Raw genomic sequence first — 25,639 nt, 5'->3', positions numbered from 1 at the left:
TGGTGGACGCCACAGGGCCATGCCGACCCATGGCCCAGACTCCTTTTAGCAAAGGCCTCCTCTGGATGTGTTTGCCAAGTGCTGGGGGCGGTGAGAAGGGGGTGCCAAGAGCTGTGCGCTTTGGGAACAAGAGGGAGTGGGAGAAGAGAGAGGGCCTGGGTGCCAAGGGGCAGTTGTACTGAGGGGGAGGCTGCCGATAGCACTGGGTCCCAAAGCCTCTGCTGGGCTTCTGGGAAGCAAACGGCCAAGTGTCCTGTCCCCCTACCCCAGCTAAGAAAGACCCGTGAGGGCAGCAGGCAGCCACAGAGGCTGCACAGGCTTGGGGCCTGAGGCACAGCCCAGGGTGGGCCAGGACAGTCGCCGTGCCCCTCACAGGCCTGGGGAGGGTAAGGCACAGCCCAGCAGGCTGTCCCCAGAGACCCCAGCTGCCTTCTGGGCCAGGAGACAGGAGTCGCAGTCCTTGTTTCCAGGTTGGCTGGGGGACGCCCTGGGGGAGGTGGGCAGGAGGAGGACGTGGCTAAGAGATGGGGTGGGGGTTGTGGCCTCTCCAGGAGTATTCCGGAGAGAATTCCCTAAACTGAACAGGCTTTGTGAGGCCGCCCACTCTTGCTGCCTGCTGGGGACCCCTGGAGTGGCATCCCACCTTGCACTTCTGTGGGACCCTCAGACACAGCTGTCACCATTGTTGAATGAATGTCCCTGGCCACATGGGCAGCTGGACCATGGCCACAACTCACCGAAGGCCAGAGGTACAACTCACAGAAGGGGCAGAGGCAGGATACTGCGCACTGGTGGGAGGAGAGTACAGAGATGGACTCTACCCAGTTGCGGCAAATTCAGGAGTTTCCCAAAGGGACTGTGACTTCTGTAGACAAGGCCAAAACATCTAGGGGAGGCCAGGTGCACACCCCTTGGACCAAGGGTGTGACCCAGGGCCGGCAAGTGGGTACCTGGGCTGGGTCTGCAGGCTGGAGAGCCGGCCCTGTCTGCTGAGGGCCCTAAGGGCAGGGGGTGGCCTGCCTGACAGCACGTCTGTTCGCAGAGGGACTCCCTCAGGAGGGTTTTCTTCTGAGCAATTGTGCTTCCTGTCCTGAGCACCTCGGGGAAACTGAGGCAGGAGGTAGTGTGGAGCGGTGAGTAGCTTGGCAGGGGTGCCTCTGCACCAGCTCACGCTGCAAAGCCTGCCTACCCCAGCCTCCAGCTCTCATGGGCCTTGGGAACCCTCCGGGCACTCCCACAGCCCACCCCCAGGAAAGCCTGGCTCACAGGTAGCCAGAGCACAGTCCTATGACAGTGAGTCCCACAACACCCATGCCTGGATGCTGGCCAAGCTCAGGCCCCTGCCACTGCCACTGACTGTGCCCTGCCTGCAGGTCTCCCTCATTCTACCCTCTCCTCAGATTCTCTCCTCTGCCTCCTCCAGGAAGCCTCCCATCACACCACCCAGAGCCCTCTTGTCCCTGAATTCCTGGGGTTCTTTTGGCTTTGAGGATAAGTGGGTGTGGAACTGTCATGTCCTTAGGTGCAAGCTGGGCCAGTGTCCAGCCTCCCCAACGGCCTTCCTAGGGCCCACCCTGCAAACCTCTGCTGTATCTTCCAGATACAACCTCACCCATGAAGGGAAGCCACGCCTGCATCCCTTAGGGTCAGAAACCAAGACGCCCTGCAGGCTCTGCACCTGACTCTGGAGCCTAAGATCCCTCAAAGCAGGGCAGTGCTGCCTCCCGACAGCTTAGTCCTGCCCATGGTGGGTCCTTGGTTCAGTCATTCATTCATTCCCTCCCCTCCCCACTGCCCCATGTCATAGACAGGCTGGCTGGGCTCTGCCGGGGTTGAGCCAAATCCCGCATGTGCAGAAGGACCCCGTGAAAGCCTGCCCACAGCAAGGTCAGTCAGAAGGGACGGCTGAGGCACAAGGGGTGGGGCTTACAGCCCAGGTGGGGGCAGCAGCATAGGGTGCAGGAGCCCAGAGGGAGGGTGCGGGGCCATCCAGCAAAACCAGCCTGCAAAAGGCCGTTCCTGCCCAGTCCAGGTGCAGAACCTCACTGGGACCTGGGAGAGCAAAGGGACAGGCAAGGTCACAGTTGCGGGTGGTGTGGGGCCCCTCTGCTGGGCCTAGACCTTGAGTTCACACCCCTTTGCCAGGTTGGGAGAGGGCGTAGCTGAGGACAAAGTGGGTCAAGCAGGTGTGGGATTACCCTTGATCTCTTCCTCCTGCAGCTTGGAGGACGCCAGCAGGGCCGGCGTTGAGGAGGCCCTCAGGTGGCATCACCAGCATGGCTCTGAGGGTCTCCATTTCCAGAGCTCTGCATCTGTGAGCTCAGATACCCATCCCAGTCAGCGAGGGAGAAGGCAGGCCACTTTTCAGTGGACACACGCTGGTGGCCTCGGGTCCCCCTGCTCCACCTCTCGCAGTGGAAGGCCACTCCCAACGTGCTGAGTCCACTCAGCAGAAAGGAAGCACTTTCCCTGAGCCTGCAGGACTCAGCCCAGAGCCTGGTGCTTGGAGGACTCTGGGACCGTGTGGGCCCAGGGGGCCTGCAGATGTCTCTGGAGGTTGGAATGCCGGTGGGAAGCACCGCCTTGCTGGTTCTGCTGCAGAGGCTGGGCTGGCGTGTGGGCTGGGGCTTGTCCTAACACTGGGACGCTGGCAGTCTCTGGGGTTGCAAGCAGGAAGCAGGTAAGGCTCCTACACTACAGCCTGTATGATGTCATATAAGGTAAAGCATTCATTTATTCATTTGTTCTGCAAGTATTTATTTACTTCCTACATGCTGGACGCTGTGCTGGCTATTCGCCACAGTGGCCTTGACTGGCATCCAGAGGGCCAGCAGCTTTCACAGGAAGGGCACACAGCCTGGGGGCCATGGGGGTGATAAGAATGTAGGCCTGAGATGGTGGGAAATGGCTCCTGCACAGAAAACATGCTTCCCGTAGTCCCAGGTAGCTTAGAAGACCTACTGACGAGCATTGGAACAGAATCCTGCTCCTAAGCCTGGCTGTGCTCTCCCAGTGTGAGGTCTTTGGTTGCCGTCCAGGTCACCGTCATCCTCCTTATGACAGGGGCCCTGGGCAGCCAACCTTGGCAATACTCATGCAGATCTAATAAAACCATGCCAGCAGTCACCCTCCACGCCCCTGCCTGGCTACCTCATGCCCGTGCCTGGTTGGAGGCTGCACATCTTTGGCTGGGGTTTGCTCTTGGCCTGGATTCCATTTTCTCCCAGCAAGGTAGGTGGGCGTCAGGGTGTGTAGAGGGGGTGTTTGTCTGGCACTGATGCAGTGGCTTTTTCATACATGGCATGTGGCATTAGCAATTTAAATCTCCACCTCCGGGTGTGATTTTTAGCATTAAAATGAGGAAGGGGTAACTCCAGGTTGGAATTTAAGTCTAACTACATATGCAGGGCTTCAGGTAAGTCCCTAGCCCCCTACTTCAGGGGGCTGATTGACTGAAAGTCAGGTGAGCTAGAGCTTGAGTAAGGGGCTTTGTTCTTCTCCCTTAGACCAGGTCACCACAGGAAGTCAGCCAACCTGCTTCATTCCCCCTGAGAGATTTCATCTTCATCTTAAGGGATTTTGGGTAAATGTCTCTTCTTCTGGAGCTACTTCCTGCTGAAGGCGAGTGTCATTCCTACACCTTTACCTTTATCTGAGAGGAAAGGAACTCTCCTGCAGCTTAAGGGGTCGATGTGCTAGGGCTGAGGGCTTCTGGAACACACTGGAAGCATGTACGGTCAGGAAAGTTGTTGCAATCTAGAACACAAAAGGTTTCCCAGGAAGTTAAACAAGCATGGTCCAAAAATCAAAAGAAGGATAACTGCTGATGGTCCTAAGGAAGGAAGAAACCAGCTTGTAGAGAGAGAGGTGCTAAGGCAGCAGTTGGAACTGACTCCTCTGCTGGGCCCCGTTGTCTGGTTGTAGATTGCTGGGATGTTCACCTCTGCTTGCCCTGTAGTATTTATCTAAGCACAGCAGGAGGTGTTCGTGACTATGCATACACCTCCTTGTTCTGCCGGTAGGTAACCCAGGGGCAATGGTTATCCAACACCACGTTTTGAGAGAATTGAGGGAGGGCTTCACACCTTCTAGAGCCTGCCCAGTCTGGTCCACTACATGACCAATCTGTCATGTCAGGTCTCTCCAAGGGGCTGCTAGGCCAATAGTCAGGCCTATTCCTGCTAGCACCATGCCAAGGCCTTGCCTTCCTTAGACAGAGGCCTGATGTTGGGGGGTGCAGTTGTGGTTACTCCATTTATCCCCATCGATCCCAAGGCACATTCATCTGTGAATCATACATTGTCTCTGCAAGAATAGGCCTGAGCCAACAGAGGAAAAGTATAGGGAAAGCAGGCAGTGGACCACAGGAGGTTATTAGGGTGGCCTCAAGGGAAAACAATTCCAAGAGGAGCACAAATTCGAATGTCCCCTGGTGTCACTGAGAATGGTGAGGTTCAGGTTACGAATTGTGCAGTTGGCGAGCAGCAAGCCAGGGTCCTGGTGATGGTCTGCATATCCCCTGGCATATATCATTTATATATGGTATATATCATTCATATAAGGATGTTACTTAACCACTGCTGTCTTCCAGAGGCAGCTTCTTGAACAAATACTTGAGATCCTCTACAGGTTTACAGGAGTAGACTGTTTTCTCCAAGCAGGCCTGTTGTCCATTGGAAGCAAAAGATTTTATTCTAGAGACAAGTCCTTCCAACTGTATAGCTGTTGCAGTGGCCAAGGAAACCTGGTATGGACCCTTTCATTTCTCAGTGAACTGAGCCTCTGGGCTTCCTTCTCGCCATGTCTTGAGTAGGACAAGTGCACTTGGGCTAGCAGGGAAATGATCTGAAACTCCATGACCTGGCTGAGGTCACATCTGATTATCATATCGGGAGATTGCCTGCTGAACTTGTCCCAAGTTAATGATGTATTTTACAGCCTGATTTAAATCTTTGTCTAGAAGAAAATGGCTAGGAAGAGGCTAGTAACAAGAGGAGCGGGTTGGGTAGATTTGTTCTGGCCTGGCTTCCCAGGAAGGAATGAGCAGTCCCTTTCCCAGTGCCCCTCCTTCCTAGTAGGAACATGGGTTACAGGAGCTAAGGGGCCAAGCCACTCTGTCTGAGCCGTCTGTTTGGCAGCTTCACCAGCTCAGCTGTCTCCTCGGCTGGTTAAATAATTGCCTGCTGGGGCCCTTCACGGTGCATGACAGCTATCTGGGCAGGGAGCTGAACTGCCTCAAGAAGGGACAGAATCACTTTTTTATGTTTTGTGGGGGAGCTCCTAGCACTCCACAATCTCCTCTCTTTCCACACAGCTGCATGAGCATGGAGCACTAGGAATCCATACTCAGAGGCAAGATATACATTAAGTCTTTTTCCTTCCCTGAATTAGAGCCCTGACTAGGGATCTGAGCTCTGCTTCCCGAGTGGAAGTGCTTGGGGCAAGGGCTTTTGCTTCTACAATGTGGTTCAGGCCAACAGCAGCATAGCTTGCCTTCCGGACTCCCTTTTCTACAAAGCTGCTCTCAGATATAAACAATTCTTTGTCTGGATTTTCTAACGGGAGTCCTGCAGGTCCATTTGGCTAGAATAAGTCTGGTCTAAAGTGTCCACACAAGTGTGTTTGTGTCTCTGAAGTGGGTGAGGGAACTGGGGTGGCAGGATTCAAGGTCTAACACACCTTTAAGGTTCAGTCGAGGGTGTCTAACAGCAGGGCCTGCTATAAAGTTGGGCTTCCCCAGCCAGTGGTGCTCTTTTATTTCTAACACATTCGGGACTTGGTGAGGAGTGTCAACCTGAAGGACTTGGCCTCATGTGAGTTGGGAGGCCTCTCTGACCAGGAGGCTGGTGGCCACCACTGCCCTAAGTCGGCTGGGCCTCCCCTGGGCTACTGGGTCTCATTGCTTTGAAAAGTAACTACTGGCCATTGGATGGACTCCAGATTCTGAATTAGGACATCCAGGGCTGGCCTGAACCTCTCATATACAGATAGGAAGAAAGGCTTCTACAAATCTGGGAGTCCTAGGGCAGAGGCCTTCCTAACTCAGATTTTAGGGTTTCATATACTTGCTGACAGGCTTCTACCCAGTGGGATGGTTGTTTTTCTCCACACTTGAGTGGGTTTAAGTATGAGGCCAAAGTTTAGGATCTAAACCCGGCAGAAACCAGTTATCCGCAGAAATCCATGCAGCTGTCTTCTACTACCAGGGACTGGTGGTGAAACGATGGCCTGCTTTCAGTCTGGGGCAAGCATCCTAGTTTCTGGGATAAGTATGAACCCTCAGTGTTAAACCTGTGTCTGGGAGATCCGGGCCTTTAAGGGGAGCCAAAAGGGTCAGTACATGGATTCCCTTCTCTAGAGGTGCTGAGACTTATATTGTATTACCCTGAAACCCCTGGGGTAGCACTGTCCAGGTATATTGGGAAGTGTACTGGGTCTCTGGATACTTCCATTCAAAGGCAAACATGTAGGAGAATTTGGGATTCAATGGAATACAACAGAAAGTGTCCTCTAGATCCAGCACCACGTAAAACTGAGTGTGCCCAGGGATCTGAGAGAGGAGTGTGGATAGATTGGGAACTATAGGATGACTGGGAACAACTGAGTCATTCACTGCCCTAAGGTCTTGAATAAACCAGTACTCCCCTTTTGATCTCTCCACAGGCAGCACTGGGGTATTACAAGGTAACTGGCAGGGCTGAATAGGCCTGTGCTGTAGGAATTTTCCCAGAAGGAGCTGTATTTCCCTGCAGGTCTTCTGTCCTCAAAGGGTATTGGGGCTTGCATGGGTAGGGTATGCTTGGCTTACGTTTTATCTTAATAGGCTCTGCAGTGATGGCTTGTCTCAGAGTACTGGCATCCCATATAAACTTTGCCACTTGAGATAACATCTCTTCCAGGACAGGAGGCAACTTCTGACCTCTGGGAGCCAAAAGGGCCAGTAAATGGATTCTCTTCTCAGAGATACTGAGATTTATATTGCATTCCCCTGGAGGGAAACTGAGGCTCCCAGGTTGGATAATAAATCATGACCTATTAAAGGAAGGGGACACTCAGGGACATATAGGAAAGAATGAGTAGCACCCTTAAATCCAATTTCACAAGTCAAAGGAAAGGCAAATCATTTTACCTTCTCCTGGTCATCTACTCCCATCACCATACAGTTGGCATTGCAGAGGTCCCGCAGGTTAGGTCAGGACAGAGTAGATGGTCCCAGTATCCAATAGTTATTTAAGTTTCCTGCCTGCCACATTGAGAGTGACCTGAGGCTTTGCAGTGGTGATGCCGACAGAACGCTTCAAGACTGCAACTGGGAGAGCACTTGGGCTACATCCAGCAGAGGGGGTGGCCTTTTCATGCAAGAGTCTAGCATCAAGAGGAGTGGGTTGGAGAGATTCTGTCATGACTTCACAGGATGGAATGAACAGTCCCTTTTCCAGTGCCCCTCCTTCTTATAATAAGCACATTGATTGTGCCTCAATCCTATTGCTGCTTGTTGAGGTCTGGTCATCCCTTGTCTGGAGTGTTTCTGTTGCCTAGGGTCACCTTGAGGCAGACCTGTAATTATAGCAGCCAAAACTTTTGCCTTCTTTTTCATTCTCTCATCCTTTTTTTCCTTGTCTGCCTGGTCCTTACTGTTAAAAACCTTAAAGACCTCTGCTATCCATGTCACCTGAGGTGTCTTGGGGTAGGATTCCAGTTTCTGCTTTCTCCAAATGTCTGGTGCAGCTTGGGTTATGAAATGTATGGTAGTTGTGTATTCATTTTTATAAGAAACCTTCAAACTGTTTTCCACAGTGGCTGTACCATTTTAAATTTTCACCAGCTGTGTATGAGTGATCCAGTTACTCTGCATCCTTTTCAGGATTTGGTGTGGTCACTATTTATTATTCTAGCCATTCTCATAGGTATGTAGCAATATCTCATTGTGGCTTAAATTTGCATTTTATGAAGGACAAGGATGTTGAATTTTTTTTTTTTTTTTTTTTTTTTGAGGCGGAGTCTTGCTCTGTCGCCCAGGCTGGAGTGCAGTGGCGCGATCTCGGCTCACTGCAAGCTCCGCCTCCCGGATTTACGCCATTCTCCTGCCTCAGCCTCCTGAGTAGCTGGCACTACAGGCGCCCGCCACCTCTCCCGGCTAGTTTTTTGTATTTTTTAGTAGAGACGGGGTTTCACTGTGTTAGCCAGGATGGTCTCGATCTCCTGACCTCGTGATCCGCCCGTCTCAGCCTCCCAAAGTGCTGGGATTACAGGCTTGAGCCACCGCGCCCGGCCGGATGTTGAATATTTTTTAACGTGCTTATTTGCCACCGATATCTGCTTGCTGATGAAATGTCCATTTATATGGCTGGCCCATATTTTCATTGATTTTTTTTTTTTTTTTACTGTGGAGTTTTAAGAGTTCTTTATATGTTTTAGATAAACCTTCTTTGTCAGATTATGGCTTGTAAATATTTTCTTCTAGTCTGTAGCTGTTCTTTTCATCCTAATAACAGAGTCAATAGCGAAGTAAAACTTTTAACTTTGGTGAAGTCCAGTTTATCAATTGCTCTGTTTATGGATTTGGTTTTCAGTGTAACTTTAAGAACTTTTTTCCTAGCCTTAGATGTTATCTTTTTATGTTTTTAAATTTTGAGATGTCACCTTTTTAATTCCTGCTGTTGATAATTTGTGTCTTCTTAGTCATGATCAGTCTTTCTAGGGATTTATAATTTATAAGTTTTACTATCCATTTCACTGTACACTGTTGCTTTAGGAAACTTTCTTTCACTGTCAGCTCACTCTTGAATTCTTTCCTGGGTGAAGACAAGAACCCTTCCAAGCTAAGTCCCAATGTGGGGGTTCACTGGCATCGGTTGCCAACTATTTGGAGTGACCCTTCAGGATGACATGATGACTGCCTGTTGCATGGAGTGAAGGCAAGGGGCCCACTGGCTGGCCCTGCACCACACCCTGCTCACCACTGAATGGAACAGCCCCAGAATCACTGGTCATGCCCCAATTATGGGAATCCAAGGCCAGGTTTATGATGACCAAGTCAGGTCCATTGTTCCAGATGGTGGCAGATGTGCACGGCTGGAGGTTCCTGGTCATGGCAGCTCTTCAGGAGGCAGCCATCAGTCACCACTGGCAGTCAGCCAGCCAACAACTATGCACATGGACCAGACGGTGGGAGAAAGCTTCCCACCTCTAGATAAAGCTGAAGCTATGGGGGAAATAAGGAGGCAGGAGAGGACAACTCACCTAACTGGATGAGGATGTTGACACAGCTCCTGAAGAAGACAGAAGAGGGAGATGTGCCAGGGGCACCAAAGCTGCCACAGCACCCACCTCTGCAGGGTAGGGGGCCTCTATAGCCCCAACACAGGCCTCAAAGGGTCAGATCTTTACTATATGTGCCAGCCTGGAGGAACTAAACTGCAAGTATGGATCGTAATTTCAACTGGGGAATACTGGAAGTGGGCCAAGGGTGGGGTGGTGGATGAGTCTCTTGGTTAAAGGTATTGAATCTGAAGGAAATTTCTGGAGGACCAGTATCTTTTCCCTCACTCCTGGTGCAGGACTCTCAGGGCTTTTGCCATGATGTGGGTGAGTGACACAGGATGACAGTAGAATGCAGAACTTTTTAGGATTGCCAGGTATGGACATTCAGCATATAATGATCCTGCTGGCCAGGCCTGAGTGGATCTGAGAAGGGAGGGAGATCAATCCACAGAGTTAAAAGTCACATTTGAAAGGCCTTTGGACAGATATGAACTCGCCAAGGCCTGCATGAACCGAAATTCCGAAAAGGGCGAAAAGTGTGGCAGATCCCAGGAGACAAAGTGCCCCTAGAAGGAGCCTGCCGCAGTCACACCACTGGTCTCCATTTAAGCCAGTGGCCCGGGAGGAACAGGTGTGTGGGATGGGTTCAAGGGGAAAGTCAAAGCCTAGTATGGGAAAACCGTCTGAGCTGAGGATTCGGTGTGACCGGTGTGAGGGACCAAACATATTGGGTCACCCTTGTCACACCCAACTAAATTAGAGTGCCGGGTGGGGAGACCATTAAGTACTCAGGGTAGAAAACGCTGCTCCAAGAATGTACTTCTCTGAGGCCTGGCTACTGAGACCACCTGCTGCAACTCTGAGCCTCTGTTTACCCACTGCTGTCATTCACTCACTCATCAACCAGAGATTGCCAGCTCCCCAATCCTACTAGTGCCAATGAAACTCAGACAGCAATATGTACTGTTTCTCTTCTTCTTATAAAAAGGAGACATAGTTTCTCTCTCTCTCTCTCTTTTTTTTTTTTTTTTTTTGACGGAGTCCTGCTCTGTTGTGCAGGTTGGAGTGCAACGGCGTGATCTCTGCTCACTACAACCCCCACCTCCCGGGTTCAAGCAGTTCTCCTGCCTCAGCCTCCTGAGTAGCTGGGACACAGGCATGCACCACCACGCCCAGCTAATTTTTGTATTTTTAGTAGAGACGGGGTTTCACTATGTTGACCATTCTGGTCTTGAACGCCCGACCTCGAGTGATCTGCCCGCCTCAGCCTCACAAAGTGCTGAGATTACAGGCGTGAGCCACCGCGAATTTACAAAAGCCTTTTCTTTGTTCTTCGGACATACTGAAGGCCAGCCAGTCTGCCCCCATGCCCCTAATTGCAGTTATTTTCTCCCAAATAAAACATTTCAGTTTCAGAAATTCATCTATTTTGTGTGACTTCGACAAGAGACAAGTCACACCGTGCAGGAGATGCTCGGGTGAAGCCAGCGGTCACTGGCCACACACAGCTTGAAGGCAAAATGGCAGGAGCTCAAGCGACAGCCAGGCAGGTGCCCCCTTGAAACCTCTGGACAGGTGGGCGCTGGTGGGGCTGAAGGGCAAGGGCACCGCTCAGCTGGCCTAGGTCAGGGTTAGGGACAGGACCAGCTCCAGAGGCGACGGGGTCCCACCCTGAGCCCCCAGCGGAGGGGCTCCCGGGGTCCCCAGGGGTTATGGTGGTGGCAGGACCACCTAGAGGGAGGGTCCAGGAATGCGGTGGGTGGACTGGGACCTTGAGGGCAGCGTGGGCCTGGGTGGTGCCTACAGGCTGCCAAGGGTGGCTGCTGTCCCGCTTCTCCAGCAGCCAGGGGCGTGGGCTTCTAGAACATTCCCCGTGGCTTTCCTGAAGGGAGTGTGGCTGGAGCCCGGGCGTGCAGATTTCTGTGTGAAATGTTTTCACCGGAGCCCCCGGGGGACCCTGCCAGGCTTCGGACACGGGAGGATGGGCTGGAGGCCTGGAGCCTGGGGACGGGGCTTCGAGGGTCCGGCGGGAGGGCGGAGCTGTGCGGCCGGGGAGGGCCCGGAAAGTTCCAGAAAGGGGGTGGGGCGGCCGGCGGCGGAGGCGCGGCTGGCTGGAGGCGGCGGTCACGCACAGGGCAGGCCCCGAGGGACACAGGTCAGTTTCTGAGGCGGGTCCGGACCCAGTGAGACTGGAGTCTGCCCCGGGGCCCAGCGGAGGCAGCCCGGCCGGGAGCCTCCTCCGCAGCTGCTGGGGCCGCGCGGACGCCGCCTGGGGGTGCCCCGCGCTTCCTGGATGGGGCGCCCCACCCCCTCAGAGTCCCGGGGGACCCCAGAACCCAGCTTCTCTCAGGGGTACCGGGGGACCCCCAACTCCACTCCCTCAGAGTCCCGGGGAGACCCCCAAACCCAGCTACTCTCAGGGGTACCAGGGGGACTCCCTGCTCCACTCCTGTCACGTTCCCAGGGAGACCCCCCGAAATCAGCTACTCTCAGGGGTACCGGGGGACCCCCAACTCCACTCCCGTCAGGGTCCCAGGGGGATCTCCCAAACCCAGCTACTCTCAGGGGTACCGGGGGACCCCCAACTCCACTCCCGTCAGGGTCCCAGGGGGACCCCCCGAACCCAGCTACTCTCAGGGGTACCAGGGGGACTCCCTGCTCCACTCCTGTCACGTTCCCAGGGAGACCCCCCGAAATCAGCTACTCTCAGGGGTACCGGGGGACCCCCAACTCCACTCCCGTCAGGGTCCCAGGGGGACCCCCTGAACCCAGCTACTCTCAGGGGTACCAGGGGGACCCCCAACTCCACCCCCTCAGAGTCCCGGGGAGACCCCCAAACCCAGCTACTCTCAGGGGTACCGGGGGACCCCCAACTCCACTCCCGTCAGGGTCCCAGGGAGACCCCCAAACCCAGCTTCTCTCAGGGGTACCGGGGGACTCCCAACTCCACTCCCGTCAGGGTCCCAGGGGGACCCCCCGAACCCAGCTACTCTCAGGGGTACCGGGGGACCCCCAACTCCACTCCCTCAGAGTCCCAGGGAGACCCCCAAACCCAGCTTCTCTCAGGGGTACCGGGGGACTCCCAACTCCACTCCCGTCAGGGTCCCAGGGGGACCCCCCCGAACCCAGCTACTCTCAGGGGTACCGGGGGACCCCCAACTCCACCCCCTCAGAGTCCCGGGGAGACCCCCAAACCCAGCTACTCTCAGGGGTACCGGGGGACCCCCAACTCCACTCCCGTCAGGGTCCCGGGGGATCCCTCGAACTCCACTCCCATCAGGGTCCCAGGGAGGCCCCCCAACTATGCTCAAGGGTCCCAGGGAGATGCCAGCACCCCAACTCCACTTCCCTCGGGGTCCCCGGATCCCCCTCCCCTTGGAGCTCAGCTTCCCTCGAGAGTCTGGGGGTGGGGGCCCCATTCAGTTCGTGAGCCCTCTCCCTCGGAGTGTCCCGGGGGCCGCCCCACCCCCACACTGACTGTGATTCCCCAAGGCGGGGGTCACGGGACCGCAGCCCTTTCCACGTTCTGCTCCTCGTTCTTTTCTGGCTCCTTGCTTTCGAAGGAGAGAAGGAGGCCTTCGCTTCCAGTCTTTCTTCCTTTTCTGATGGAGCCCTGCTTTTCCTTCCGTGTCCCTTCGGGCTGCTTCTGCCAGGTTTCTATTTTTCATTCTTTATTATTACTTGGCCCAAAATATTCTTGACTTCTATTGAGAAGGATTTGGGGGTCCATTTCTTATTTGGAAGTGTGTTCTTAATTTCCAGACAGATGAGGATTTTCCAGTTAATCCTTCTAGGGGTGGTTTATTGCTTAATGCCACCATAGTCAGAAAATGGACTCTGAGTGTCCGAAACTGCATTCGGCTCTGAAGTATCGGTCCTTGTTACCTCTTGCAATGTTTTTTGCCTGGAAGCCTGCGCTCGCCAACGCTGACATAACTGTTTCTGCCTTTCAGTTCTACAGCCTCCTTTGCTTTGGGATATTGTCATATATTTTATTTCTATATATGTTATAAAGTCGATATTTCTTGTAGTGGGTGTGCTGGTAATAAAATATTCCAACTCTTTTTGTCTGAAGCCATCTTAAGCTTACCTTGTATTTGGCCCATGCATCTCTTTGATGGTTCCTGAGTTGTCACCTTTGTAATAAACTGGTAATAGTAAATAAACTGTTTTCTTCTGCTCTGTGAACAGTTCTAGCAAATTATCTAGGAGGAGGAGGTCTTGGAAACCCTTGATTTATAACTGAGCAGTCAGAAGTACAGGTGGCCCAGACTTGTGATTGGCATCTGAAGTGGGGGCAATAGGGTGGGACTGAGCCCTTCACCTGTGGGGTCTGCCCTACCCAAGGCAGTGTCAGAATTGAATTGAAATGTTGGACAGTCACTTAGTGTCCAGAGAGTTGGAGAACTGGTTTGTGTGTAAAAACTCACATATTTAGGGTCAGAAGTATGGTGGTATAGAAATAATTCACACTATAGTCCCTTATTTCTGCCTCTTACACATCCAGTTATTTTTAAATATTTTTCATCTTTAAAAAATCAGTTTAGTAATCAATTTTGTAATCTTTTTCTCTTTCATGCTCTCATTAGAATTTTTAAAGCACTTGTATGCTACTGTCAACATTTGAGTGAAGTGTGGGTTTATTTCTATTGTTGTTTTATTGATTAGCAATAATTTATTCCTGATTCGTAAATATCCTCTGATGTTTTTATTGAATGTCTTGCACTGTGTACAAAATAGCTGGAAAGATTGGAGATGGTTGCATGTTACTACTGGGGATGTGCACCCTCTCCTCTCTCCAGGAGCCTGTGGGAAGGCCCCGCCTACTGGCTTGCTCAAAGGTGGAGGCCAGTTGGGATCTTGCAGCTTCAACCTGACCCTGGCCACCTCTGGAGCCGGCCCTGTCTCTAACCCTAACTGAAGCCATCTTGAGCGGTGTCCTTCCCCTTCTCCCACAGAGTGTGGCAACCCGGGAGGTGGAGGTTGTAGTGAGCCAAGATCACGCCATTGCACTCCAACCTGCACGACAGAGCGAGACTCCAAAAAAAAAAAAAAAAAAAAAAAAGAGAGAGAGAGAGAGAAACTGTGCCTCTTTTTATAAAGAGAAATAGTACATATTGCTGTCTGCTGTCTGAATTTCATTGGCACTAGTAGGATTTTGGGGAGCTGGCAAGCTCTGGTTGATGAGTGAATGAATGACAGCAGTGGGTGAACCGAGGCTTAGAGTTGCAGCAGGTGGTCTCAGTAGCCATCAGATAAAACTGATTTCAGGTTACCGCAGGCAGTTTCAGCAGCCAGGCCTCAGAGAAGTACATTCTTGGAGCAATGTTTTCTACCTTGAGTGCTGAATGGCCTCCCCACCCGGCACTCTAATTTAGCTGGGTGTGACAAGGATGACCCAATTAGTATGGTCAGCTCAGACAAGTGTCAGCTCAGACAAGTGTCCCTTTCTAGGCTTTGACTTTCCCCTTGAACCCCATCCCACACACCTGTTCCTCCTGGCCCACTGGCTTATGATGGAGACCAGTGGTGTGACTGTGGCAGGCTCCTTCTAGGGGCACTTTGTCTCCTGGGATCTGCCACACTAGGGGGGATTCTACTTGGCCTTTTCTGACTCCCCAGGGTCCCTCCCACCATGGCACTTGGAGGCCCTTCCATGGGAAAACTGGCTTGATCTTTAGGGTACCTGGAGATTCTGGGCCACTTTGGTCCCCTGTAAGCCAAGACTGTGAGCCAAGCACTCTGGTTTGCATTCCCTACTGGAGTCCCTGCCTGTAGCCAGCCTGGCTTTCAGCTGGTGCCCAAACTGACAAATGTATCTGGAATGACAAAGGGTACCCTGGGAAGGGCTTGCCCTCTTTGGAATTTCGGTTTACGTTAGCCTTAGTGCTTCTATATCTGTCCAAGGGCCTTTCAAATGTGACTTTTAACTCTGTGGATTGATTTGCCCAGTTGTCACATTCTGAGTAGCCACAACCTACTGCATCCCATGTAGAAGTGGAAGTAACATGATTTTTTTCCTGACTTTTTAAGCATGTGTGTTTACATTGGCATCCAATCATTCCTATATGGGAATTCCTTGGGAGTCTAACTTGGGTTTTGTTTCTTCCGCTGTTGCTCCTGGGGGCTTAATCACTTCTGTGCCTCTGGTTGTCTGTGGCACATTTGTATTTGTCATTAGTCAACCGGAGGCTGGGGGTCTGAGTGGAGGGTATGTCCCCCTCCAGTGATGGTTTCTGTTGGCTTCCCAGGATGAGGATGACTCATGGCCACTTGCAAGTGGTTTTTCTGTCTGGGGTTTGCAATCACACAGTCATATATGTTCTAACTCCAGCCTGACTGTTGAGAAAGTCTCTGGGTAAGGAATTCCCAGGAAACACACTGTTTTCATGCATCCTCTGGAAGATGAGGCCCAAAGTTGCCAGGGTCTCTGTTTGCTGATGATGACGATCCACATTTTCTAGCCCACTCTGCTTCTCTGACACTTTTGGTCTTGAGGATCCATGCTCTGTGAAGTAATCCAAGCTCTCATTTCCCACTCACCTTGGTCCTGGCTTTGTCTCCAGAACCTGTTCAACTACAAAATCCTAAAGCTCTGGGCTCTGGGTGTCAACCTGTGCCCCAGGAAATCATACTGTTACTGTGGACTTTCCAGCTCGGTTTCTTCTAGTGTTCCATTGTAGCTCTTGGGTATTTTCCCATCTGCCCCAAGATCCAGCTGGAAATCAGTGAACACATCTAATGTGAGTTTTCCTGCATGTGCTCTGGGCATTGACAGTGGAAGGGTGTTCAGAATGTCTGCTGTGCCCTCATGGAGGAAGACAGCCTCAGTGTACATGCTCTGCGTCAGTAGGTGCCCTTGAGCCCAGCTTTGGGAGCAAGTGTTGAATGAGTAAAGGAGGCATCCAGGGAGAGCAGGCAGGACAGAGTAGAGACAGGGCTGCTGGGTCTCAGGGGAATGGGCATGGGGTGGGTGGGAGATCCACCTAGGGAGGCTGACTGGCCAGGCGAGTCAGGAGCCCCTTCCAAGGGTAGACACTGACAGGCCCTCAGTCTTGGTCTCCTGCATCCCAGAGGTACCAACCCATCTTTCTTCCCAAACTTGATGACCTAGGGCTAGGGGCATTTTGAATCTCAGCCTTCCCCACTGGAGCTGGACTTAGTACACAGGGTGGGGCAAAGTGGGTACTGGATCCTGATCATCCCTATCCCTGGGTGTGGCTTCTTGCTGCACAGTCAGCTTCTGGTTCTGTGGCCCCAGCTGCTCCTGCAGGGGGGAGCTACACATTAGGCTCTGACCCCCTCCAGTGGGGCCTCAGAATGAGGGGAGTCAGCAGCCGTCAGCAACTGTGCCCAGGGAGTTGCCCCACTGAGCACTGAGGACTGACCTGCTCCGAATCAGGGAGATGGAGCTTCCCCCTTGAGTCAGGCTGCTGAAGGCAGGTAGGGGATGGAGACAGTGCATTTGCAGGAATAAGGGTGCAGTTGTGTCCCTGCGAGAAAATGTCTCAGTTGTGGCAACTGATTGGTGACCTGGGGGATGTTTCTGAGCCCACAGTGCTGGCATCAGGACTCAGGTGTGAGGTGCCCCAGATCCTCCCCTTGCCAGTAATTAACTGATGGCTCGGTGATGCCCAGGGTGGAAGAAGACTAGATTTTGGGAGGGGAGTTCTCTCGTAATGCCACTGAGGATGCCTTCAAGTTGGGCTTCTGGCATGTTTTGTCCTCGCTCCCCACCTGTAGTCACCTCAGCTCTCATGTTGCTGAGTTGCATGTGAGAGCAGAAAGCACGTCAATGGGCAGTATTTGAGAACATTTCACAAGTTGCTTTTGAGGTTCAGAATCAACCAGTAGATACAGAGAAATATTTTGAAGCATGGGGACCCTTAGGTGAGCTGCCACATGAAGCAGCCCCAGGACCTCCCTGGCTCGAGGAGTGACGGCAAGTTTGTCTGAGGTGAGGGCACAGGCCTGGCAAAGACTTGTGTGTGGGTCAGACCTGCCCGACCCCAGTGCCTTACCCAAGGAGCTGCTGGCCCAGTGGGGGAGGCATTCAGGTGGGCAGAGTCAGGGAGACTCATGAGACCACTGACGCCAGGGACATAGAGCTGGCCAAGGAGCCATGGCTCACTAATGTGTTGTCTGGGTCTTCTTACCTTCAGGTCCAGGCTCCTGCATGAAGTGATGCTCCACTTTGCCTTACTCCTAGCCGTGGGGCTCCCACTGGTGGCAGCCAATGTTACCGTTGGTGCTCAGTGTAAGTATCATTCCCTCTCACTGTCCCGGAGAGGACGAGAATTCACCTGGGGCTGCTGGGGGTAACTGGAATGATTGGCTGCAACGTGGAGCATGTCTCAGCCAGCTGGGGCCTACGTTTGCTGTGTAATCAGGGCTGGGCACTAGGGCAGTCCAGGAGTAGTCATGAGCAAGGAGAGGGTTAGGATGGAAGAGCAGCTGACCGGGAACCAAAGGGGAACCTTGATGTGGCCCTTCCCCATCAGGGCCAGGCAGGAGGGGTTGTGTCCAGGGAAATCCAGGAGGAATCTGGACCCCTGTGAGTATCCAGTCTTCCTTGGTGAGGTGGGCCAGGTCTGCAGAGCATAGCAATCCTGTATGTGACCACCAGTGGCGCTTCCTGGAGCCTGTGTTGGAGAGCAGGGAAAGCTCTCCTTGTGCCTGGCCTGCCTTCCAGGAGCTAGCCTGGGCGACACTCAGACTGCATAGAGAGCTGAGCTGCGCAGGCTAGGAGAAGTCCTTGGAAGCAGAGGGGAAGGGCTGGCCATTGAGGGAGGGTAGAGTGAGCTGGTAATGGGTAGAAAAGTCGTGGTGGAGCAGAAGCCTGAAGCCTGCTCTCTCCCCTCTCAGGGACCTACAGTTTGAGATGCCATGACTGTGCGGTCATAAATGACTTCAACTGTCCCGAAATTAGAACATGTCCGTATCATGTTAGGCGCTGTATGACAATCTCCATCCGTAAGTACCTTTTTGTCATTCTGACACATTGTAGATTAGTCTCCTACCTGGATAGTCTCTGGGGCAGGGCCAGTCTGCTTTCTTCTCTGAACCCAGCTGTTTCCCCTTCCCTCATGTCTTCCCATCTTGAGTGCGTCTCCATAGGCCTTGGTCTCAGCCTCATGATAGGCCAGCATGCATCATCTTGTAGAGCCAGGTACTCTGCAAAGTGGTACAATCTGTCCACACATCTGCAGTGTCTCCAGAGGGTAAGAGCATTGCCGGACCTCAGAGCCTCTACTGTCTCTGGTTGTGTGTGTTGACACCCCATGCTGCCTGGGCGAGTCCTCACTGGCCTTTCAATTTCTGGTAGTCTAGAGAGTGCTTCCAGCTCGGCAGGTCAAAGCAGTGCATGGGCCATGGACTGCCCTCAGAGAAATGCCTACCACACACAGATGGGAAGGCCAAGCATGAGGTCAGGGCAGAGCCTTCACTTCCAGGATACTCTTGCTTCTTCCTCAGAGCCCTCTGGCGCTCTGAGGAAGGTGCCCCGTCTCCCCAGGGCGCTAACCTGCAGAAGATGAAGATGTATGGCCAGAGGCCCAGTGACCAATGGAGCAAGCAGGGAGGGTGCAGCCAGTGTACATCATGGTGTACAGGTGGAGGCCTTGCCTGGAGCCCTGCTCAGGGCCTTTCTTCTAGCCGTTTTGTCCCCAGTTTCTGTGGTTGTGCTTGCAACTTCACATGTCATTCTGTGTTCTAAGCTTTGCACAAAAACAATCCCCTGATTACCACCTCGATGTGATTTGGCTATGTTCCCACCCAGATCTCATCTTGAATTGTAACTCCCATAATCCCCACATGTCATGGGAAGGACCTAGTGGGAGGCAGTTGAATCATGCGAGTGGTTACCCTTATGCTGTTCTCATGATAGTAAGTGAGTTCTCACAAGATCTGATGGTTTTATAAAGGCCTTTTCCCCGGCACTTCTTCCTGCCATCATATGAAGGATGTGTTTGCTACCCCTTCTGCCATGATTGTAAGTTTCCTGAGGCCTCCCCAGCCATGCGGAACTGTGAGTCAATTAAACCTCTTTCCTTTATAAATCGCCCAGTCTCAGCCAGTTCTTTATAGCAGTGTGAGAAGAGATTCATGCACATCTCTTCTTCAGACCAACTGCTGATTTGGGACATGGGCAGGAGGCTGAGAATCTGGGCTTTGTCTCCAGAGTGGCCACTGCTGGGGACCTTGATGGCATGATTACTGCCTCTAAATGAGTCTGAAAACTGTCTTTCCCATGAATCCCTCATGGGGTAATAGTTGGCAAAAAGAGGAACTTGAGTGAGATTTGCAAGGTGTGGGTGAAGCAGAGATCACTCTTCTGGAAGGTCACGATGGTTTTGTGCGGTAATGGACACTGGCGGACTCCGATCTGTCCTCCTTCATGTCCACCCCATCTTCTCTACTTCTGAGCCTTTGACTGAAAGCAATTCCTAAGACGACAGCAGGCATTTGGCCACTGGCCTGCGTAGGTGATGGGTACTCCAATGGAGCAGTTTAAACATCTCTGCAAGAGCCTTACTTGAGAGGATAAAGGTACATGGCCTTTGATATTGCCATGCAAAGTTGGGCTGTTCCAGCCTGCCCCAGTGTAAGTGACCTAGCTCTGGACTGTTCCTCTGATCTTCAGCCTCACCTGACTGACTTCCTTTCTTGGCTTCCCCATGGTCATGGCAGCTGTAACACTTGTATTTAATAACTTAGACCTAGACTGTTTTAAGGGCTCCATTTTCCTGAATGAACCCTGATGGATATTAGGACAAAGAAATTGGGAATGCTGGAATGCTGGGACATTTTTCCTTCAGGAGATTTGCTGATTTCTGGGGCTGTGCAGGATGGTAAGCAAAAGACCTCTACGGAAAGAAACATAGGCAGTGTGCTGAGACAAGGGGCGTGGGTATGAGGCATATAGGAACTCTGCACTATCTCTGCAACTTTTCTGAAAACCTAGAACTATTTTTAAAATAAAAGGTTCATTTACACACACACATACACACACACACACACACATTCCATAACCCTACTACCTTGTGGATTCAATAACAGAATTGCAATGTGGTTTACAATTTGAAACCCATCAGTTTAATTCACCATATTAACAAAGAAAAAGGGCAGAGATTATTGTAGATGCTGAAATGCTTTGATAAAATCCAACACCCTTTCCAAACCTCTGAGGGAAATGTCTACCATCACCACTTCTATTCCCAATGGAACTGGAGTTCTTAGGTAGCTCAGTTAGCCAAGAGGAAGGATTAAGTCTCATGGAGAGCAGAAAGAAAGAATTTATACTGCTTACTATTCATCAGAGATAACAAACTTCAAATAACAAATACCTTTAGGAAAGATCCTGGATACAAGATAAGTATTCAAAAATCAGTTTACAAAATCACTTGTCTTTTTGTACATCAAGAAACAGATTGAAAATGAAATCCAAGGACTGCTGCTCTTTAAAGTATCACAAAATCAAGTACCACAAATCTAACTGGATTTGTGCAAGATTTCAACACTCAAACTGCAGAAACACCTATTGAAGACTTAAAACACCATTAAAGACTTAAACACATGGAATTGTACACTATACTTATGGACCATGAAACTCAACAGAGTAAGGATATCTTTTCTCCAGTTAACCTACAAATCCAAAAGAATTTCAGTCAGAGTCTCAGCAGGGGTGTGTGTGTGTTTTGACAAGTTGGTGCCTAATGCTTTTTGAAAATATGAAGGGCTAGGAAAGCCAAAGCAGCCTTGGGGAAAAAGAAAAAAGCTCGAGGACTTGTGCTTTGAACTATCAAGATTATTCATATAGTTTTCTTAATCAAAACAGTTAGGTGTTGGATCCTGTGGTCAGGATTGAAAAATACAACACTAGAAGAGAAATAATTCAGAAAAAGCCACATACATCTGGTTTCTCGATCTCTGACAAAGTTGACTGTACAGTGCAGTAGGTAAAGACACTTCTCTGCACTAAGTAGTGGTGGATATGTTAGATATTTGTACACAATATTTGCACCATACAAAAGAAGCAGTTTTAGGTGGTTTGTAGATCTCAGTGTAAATTTTAAACCAATAAAGTTTTTAGAGAAAAATGTAAAATGCTGTATTTGTGACTTTTAGGAATTAAGAATTTTAAAAATTGAGCAAAATAGTACTAGTCACATAAGAATGAAATTGACAGGTTGATTTACCTTTAACTTCAAAACTTCTGTTCCTAAGAAGATACCTGTGAAATAGTAAAACCGCGAGCCACAGATGAGGACAAAGCATTTCAAAACATGTATCTACTAAAATACTTGTATTCATAATATAATGAACTTCTTCCTATGAATTAATAAAAAGCTGATCATCCAGTGGAATTTTAAACAAAAGGCTTAAAGGGAATTTACCAGAAAATGGTGTCTGAATGTGTAACATATATAAGAAAAGTTGTTCAGTGTCATTCTTCTTGAAAGAAATGCAGCTTAAAACCACAACACGATAACACCACAGGAAATGACTCAGTATCCTAAAATGATCATACCAAGTGTTGTCAGGGTTCTGAAGTGTGCACAATCCCTCAGACTATAGATAAATTCAACCCAGTGTAGAAAACCCTTCGACGTTGTCTGCTAAAGCTGCATATCAAACACTGAGACTCAGTGCTTCTAAATAGGTACATAGCTAATTTAATAAAAGCTTATGCAGGCTCACCTCAAGGCAAATACAATATAACAGTATTCATTGCAGCATTGTTTGGAGTAAACAAAAACCAGAGACAACCTTAATGTCCATCAACAATAAATCGTGGTATGTTCATCAATGTAATGCTATACAATTATGAGAATGAACAATATACAACAGTGTGCAACAATAGGGATAAATTTCATAAACACAGAATAGAGCAAAAGAAGCCATCCACAAAATCAGACATAATGTATAATTTCCTTTCATAAAGTTCAAAACCAAACAGAACTAACCTATAGGTTTAGAAGTCCATACATTTCCTATCTTTGGCCTGGGCTGCTTACAGTAGTGTCTGTGTGGAAGAGCAGAGTGAAGAGTCATGGGGCTGTCGTGCAGCTCTGTGTCTGGTGCTACATGCTGAGTACTGGCTGTGGGCACTTAGGGAAAATCCACTGAGTTGTGGACTTATGGTCAGGCACATTTCTGTAGAATGTAGAACTCCAATAAACTTTTTAAGTGGAAAATAACAGAAAACAAGTGACTGGTTCGTATTCATCAGTTGTTTCAGGTGTTATAGAGGAGACAAGACCCAGATCCATGAATAGATAAATCAATTATGGTAAGTTCCAGAATAAAGTATTTGTGTAAACACTGGATAGACTTCAAGGGGAATGGAAGTAGTGATGAGGACCAAGGTATTTAACCCAGGGATTCTTGAAGGAGGTGTTAGGTGGAGCTTTGATCAGGTAGCATTGGTCAGCTGAGGCCACTGGACAAGCCCTGTAGTGAAGATTATTGATCACATTAGTCGTGATCACATTAGTTGCTATCGATAACCTTCACCAGAGGGGTTGTCCATTGGATAACATGTACCTAGTTGGAATGCTGCATCAAGTCTGTGCTGGGGAGGAGGTTGGCACCAAGGGCTCAGGAGACTGAAACACCAGGCTGAGGGTCCCAGGAAGGAGTTTACCCTAAAAGGGTCTTGCCAACTGCAGAAAATCTGGATAATGCTACATTAATATGGACCCCTCTGTTAAAGGTCCGTGCGATCTCTGGACCATAAGTGAAACATGACTTCTGGTCTGCATTTGATTTCTGGAGCTGTAGAATTCTTACCACAAAAAATGAACAGGACATTTCATTGTGCGTAGCTACATGACAAGGTACCATGATATTATTTTGGGAGGGCCAGAGGCCTAAAGATGGCAGCTTAGATAGAAAACTATCTCCAGAAGTAGTTGTTCTTGGAGTGATGAGACCCGTTAGTGTACTTGGATATTCTCTCTCGGTCAAGTATTCTAAACAATATTGTCACAGCTGGGGGTATAGAATGTGCACACGGAGCTAATTATGGTTGAATGTGAGGTGTATGTGCTTCAATATTTACAAGCAGAAAATGTGAAATCAGTTATTTTCATTGCTGCTGTTTTTTTTCAGGCATAAACCCTCGTGAGCTACTTGTTTATAAGAACTGTACATTCAACTGCACGTTTCTATATGCAGCTCACCAGCCTCCTGAAGCCCCAAGAAAAATCTTCAAAACTAATAGCTTCTACTGGGTTCGTTGTTGTAATAGCATGGTTTGCAATGCAGGAGGACCTACTAATCTTGAAAGGGACATGTTACCCGATGAAGTAATTGAAGAGGAGCTTCCAGAAGGAACTGTGAGGCTGGGGGAGTCAAAACTGTTCCTGAGCTTTGCCTCTATCATAGTCAGCAATCTATTGCCATGAGGACCCCTCCTTGGAGGGTCTGACCATCTTCACCCATTCCACAGAGAAATGTTGCTTTCCATTATTCCCTTGTAAGCCAGAGACCCTTATCCACTGCTCTTCTAGGTGGCCCATTTATGGTTTGTTGTAAGAGAAAAATAAAAAAAAATATATTGTTTAGTGAAGATGTTCATGAGCATTTGTTTGCCGGCATGTACTTGAGCACTCATAGTGGAGTCTCCATTCATATCTGTTCTTCCTTCCCTCGCTCTGTATTCAGGGATTACTCTGTGGTTTTATTATAGTATCAGTTGCTGTAGCTATTATTGATTTTGGTAGTTTCGTCTCTGCGCTTCATACTAAAGTTATGAGTGGGTTGCACACTGCAATTATAGCATTGCAATATTTTGGTTTGTCTGTGTACTTAATTTTACCCTGGGTTTTATACTTTCAGATATTTTCTTTTTATACATGAGTGTTTTTTTCTTTCCGTTTGAAGAGCTCCCTTTAGCATTTCTTGTAAGACAGATGTGGTGGTGGTGAATTCTCTCAGCTTTTGTTTGTTTGGGAGAGACTTTATTTCTCCTTCATATTTTAAGTACAGTTTTGCTGGATATATTATTCTTGGATGACAGTTGAGGATTTTTTTTCTGTTCAACACTTTCAAAATGTCATACCACTCACTCCTGGTCTGTAGAGTTTCCTTTAAGAATTCTGTTGCCAGATGAACTGGAGCTCCTTTATGTGTCTGCCTATTTTCTCTTGCCACTTTTAGGGTCCTGTCTTTGTCCTTGACCTTTGAGAGTTGGATTACTGTATGTGTCAGGGTAGTCCTCTTTGGGTCAGATCTCTTTGGTGTTCTCTAACTTTCCTGTACCTGAATATTTATCTCTTCCTCAAGTTTTGGAAATTTTTCTGTTACTATTTTTTGATCAGCTTCCTACCCCTGGTGCTTGCTTAACTCTCTCTTGAACACCAGTAATTCTTAGATTTGGTCTTTCGAGGTAATTTTCTGTATCTTATAGGTTATCTTCATTCCTTTTCATTCTTCTCTCTTTTTTCTCCTTTGTATGCTTTCAAATAGCTGTCTTCAGGCTCACTGATTCTTACCTCTGCTTCATTTATTTTGCTGTTGAGAGCCTGTAATGAATTTTTCAGTTCAGCAAATATATCTCTGAGTTCCAAGATTTCTGTTTGATTTTTTAGATTATTTCAATGTCTTTGTTAATTATTTCTCATAAATTTCTGAATTGCTTTTCTTTGTTATCTTGGAGATCACTGAGTTTCCTTAAAACTACTATTTTGAATTCTTGGTCAGATAATTCACATATTGCTGTCTCTTTAGGGTCAGTTACTGGTTCCTTGCCTTGTTCAGTTGCGGAGGTCATGGCTCCCTGTTTGCTGTTGTTTCTTGTGAATGTATGTTTATGTCCTTGCACAGAAGAATTATGTATTTATTTCAGACTTCTCTGTCTGGCTTCTTTTTGTTTCTTTGTTTTTTTTTGTTTGTGTGTGTCTGTGTGTATGTGTGTGTGTGTGTGTGTGTGTGTGTTTAAAGATAGGATCTCACTCTGTCACCCAGGCTGGAATGTAGTGGTGATCATGGCTCACTGCAGCTCCACCTTCCAGGCTCAGGTGATCCTCCTACCTCAGTCTCCTGAGTAGTTCAGTCCAGCTAATTTTTGTATTATTTTGTAGAGATGAGGTTTTGCCGTGTTGCCCAAGCTGCTTTCAAACTCCTGGGCTCAAGCGATCTTCCCACTTTGACCTCCCAAAGTGCTGGGATTACAGGTGTGAGCCACCACACCTAACCTTTTTACTGGATATGTTTTATTAGAGATCTTTGTAATTTATCTGTTTCTTTTCTTTTGCTTTTTTCCTGCTAGGTTGCTGCCTCCTTTTCTGCACTAGGTGGCAACTTAAGCCCAACTTTGCCTTGGTTCTAGGCAACAGTAGAGTGCTGCCAGTCCCAAAGAGAGAGGCCCCAG

At 49.5% G+C, this 25,639-nt stretch overlaps 1 protein-coding gene across 1 annotated transcript; it reads left to right on the top strand.

Annotated features, from left to right (window-relative positions):
* The first annotated feature begins 11,188 nt into the window (after nt 1-11,188).
* On the top strand, nt 11,189-23,831 carry LOC105488427 (glycosylphosphatidylinositol anchored molecule like). The gene is made up of 4 exons (XM_011752449.2): nt 11,189-11,419; nt 17,427-17,521; nt 18,130-18,237; nt 23,377-23,831. Exons 2-4 carry the CDS (start codon nt 17,449-17,451, stop codon nt 23,670-23,672), a joined length of 477 nt encoding a protein of 158 aa, XP_011750751.1. The 5' UTR covers nt 11,189-11,419; nt 17,427-17,448; the 3' UTR covers nt 23,673-23,831.
* The last annotated feature ends 1,808 nt before the right edge of the window (nt 23,832-25,639 follow it).

This window comes from Macaca nemestrina, chromosome 8 (assembly GCF_043159975.1).
Source record: "Macaca nemestrina isolate mMacNem1 chromosome 8, mMacNem.hap1, whole genome shotgun sequence".
Lineage (NCBI taxonomy): Eukaryota > Metazoa > Chordata > Mammalia > Primates > Cercopithecidae > Macaca > Macaca nemestrina.
This window is presented reverse-complemented; position numbering and strand designations above follow the sequence as displayed.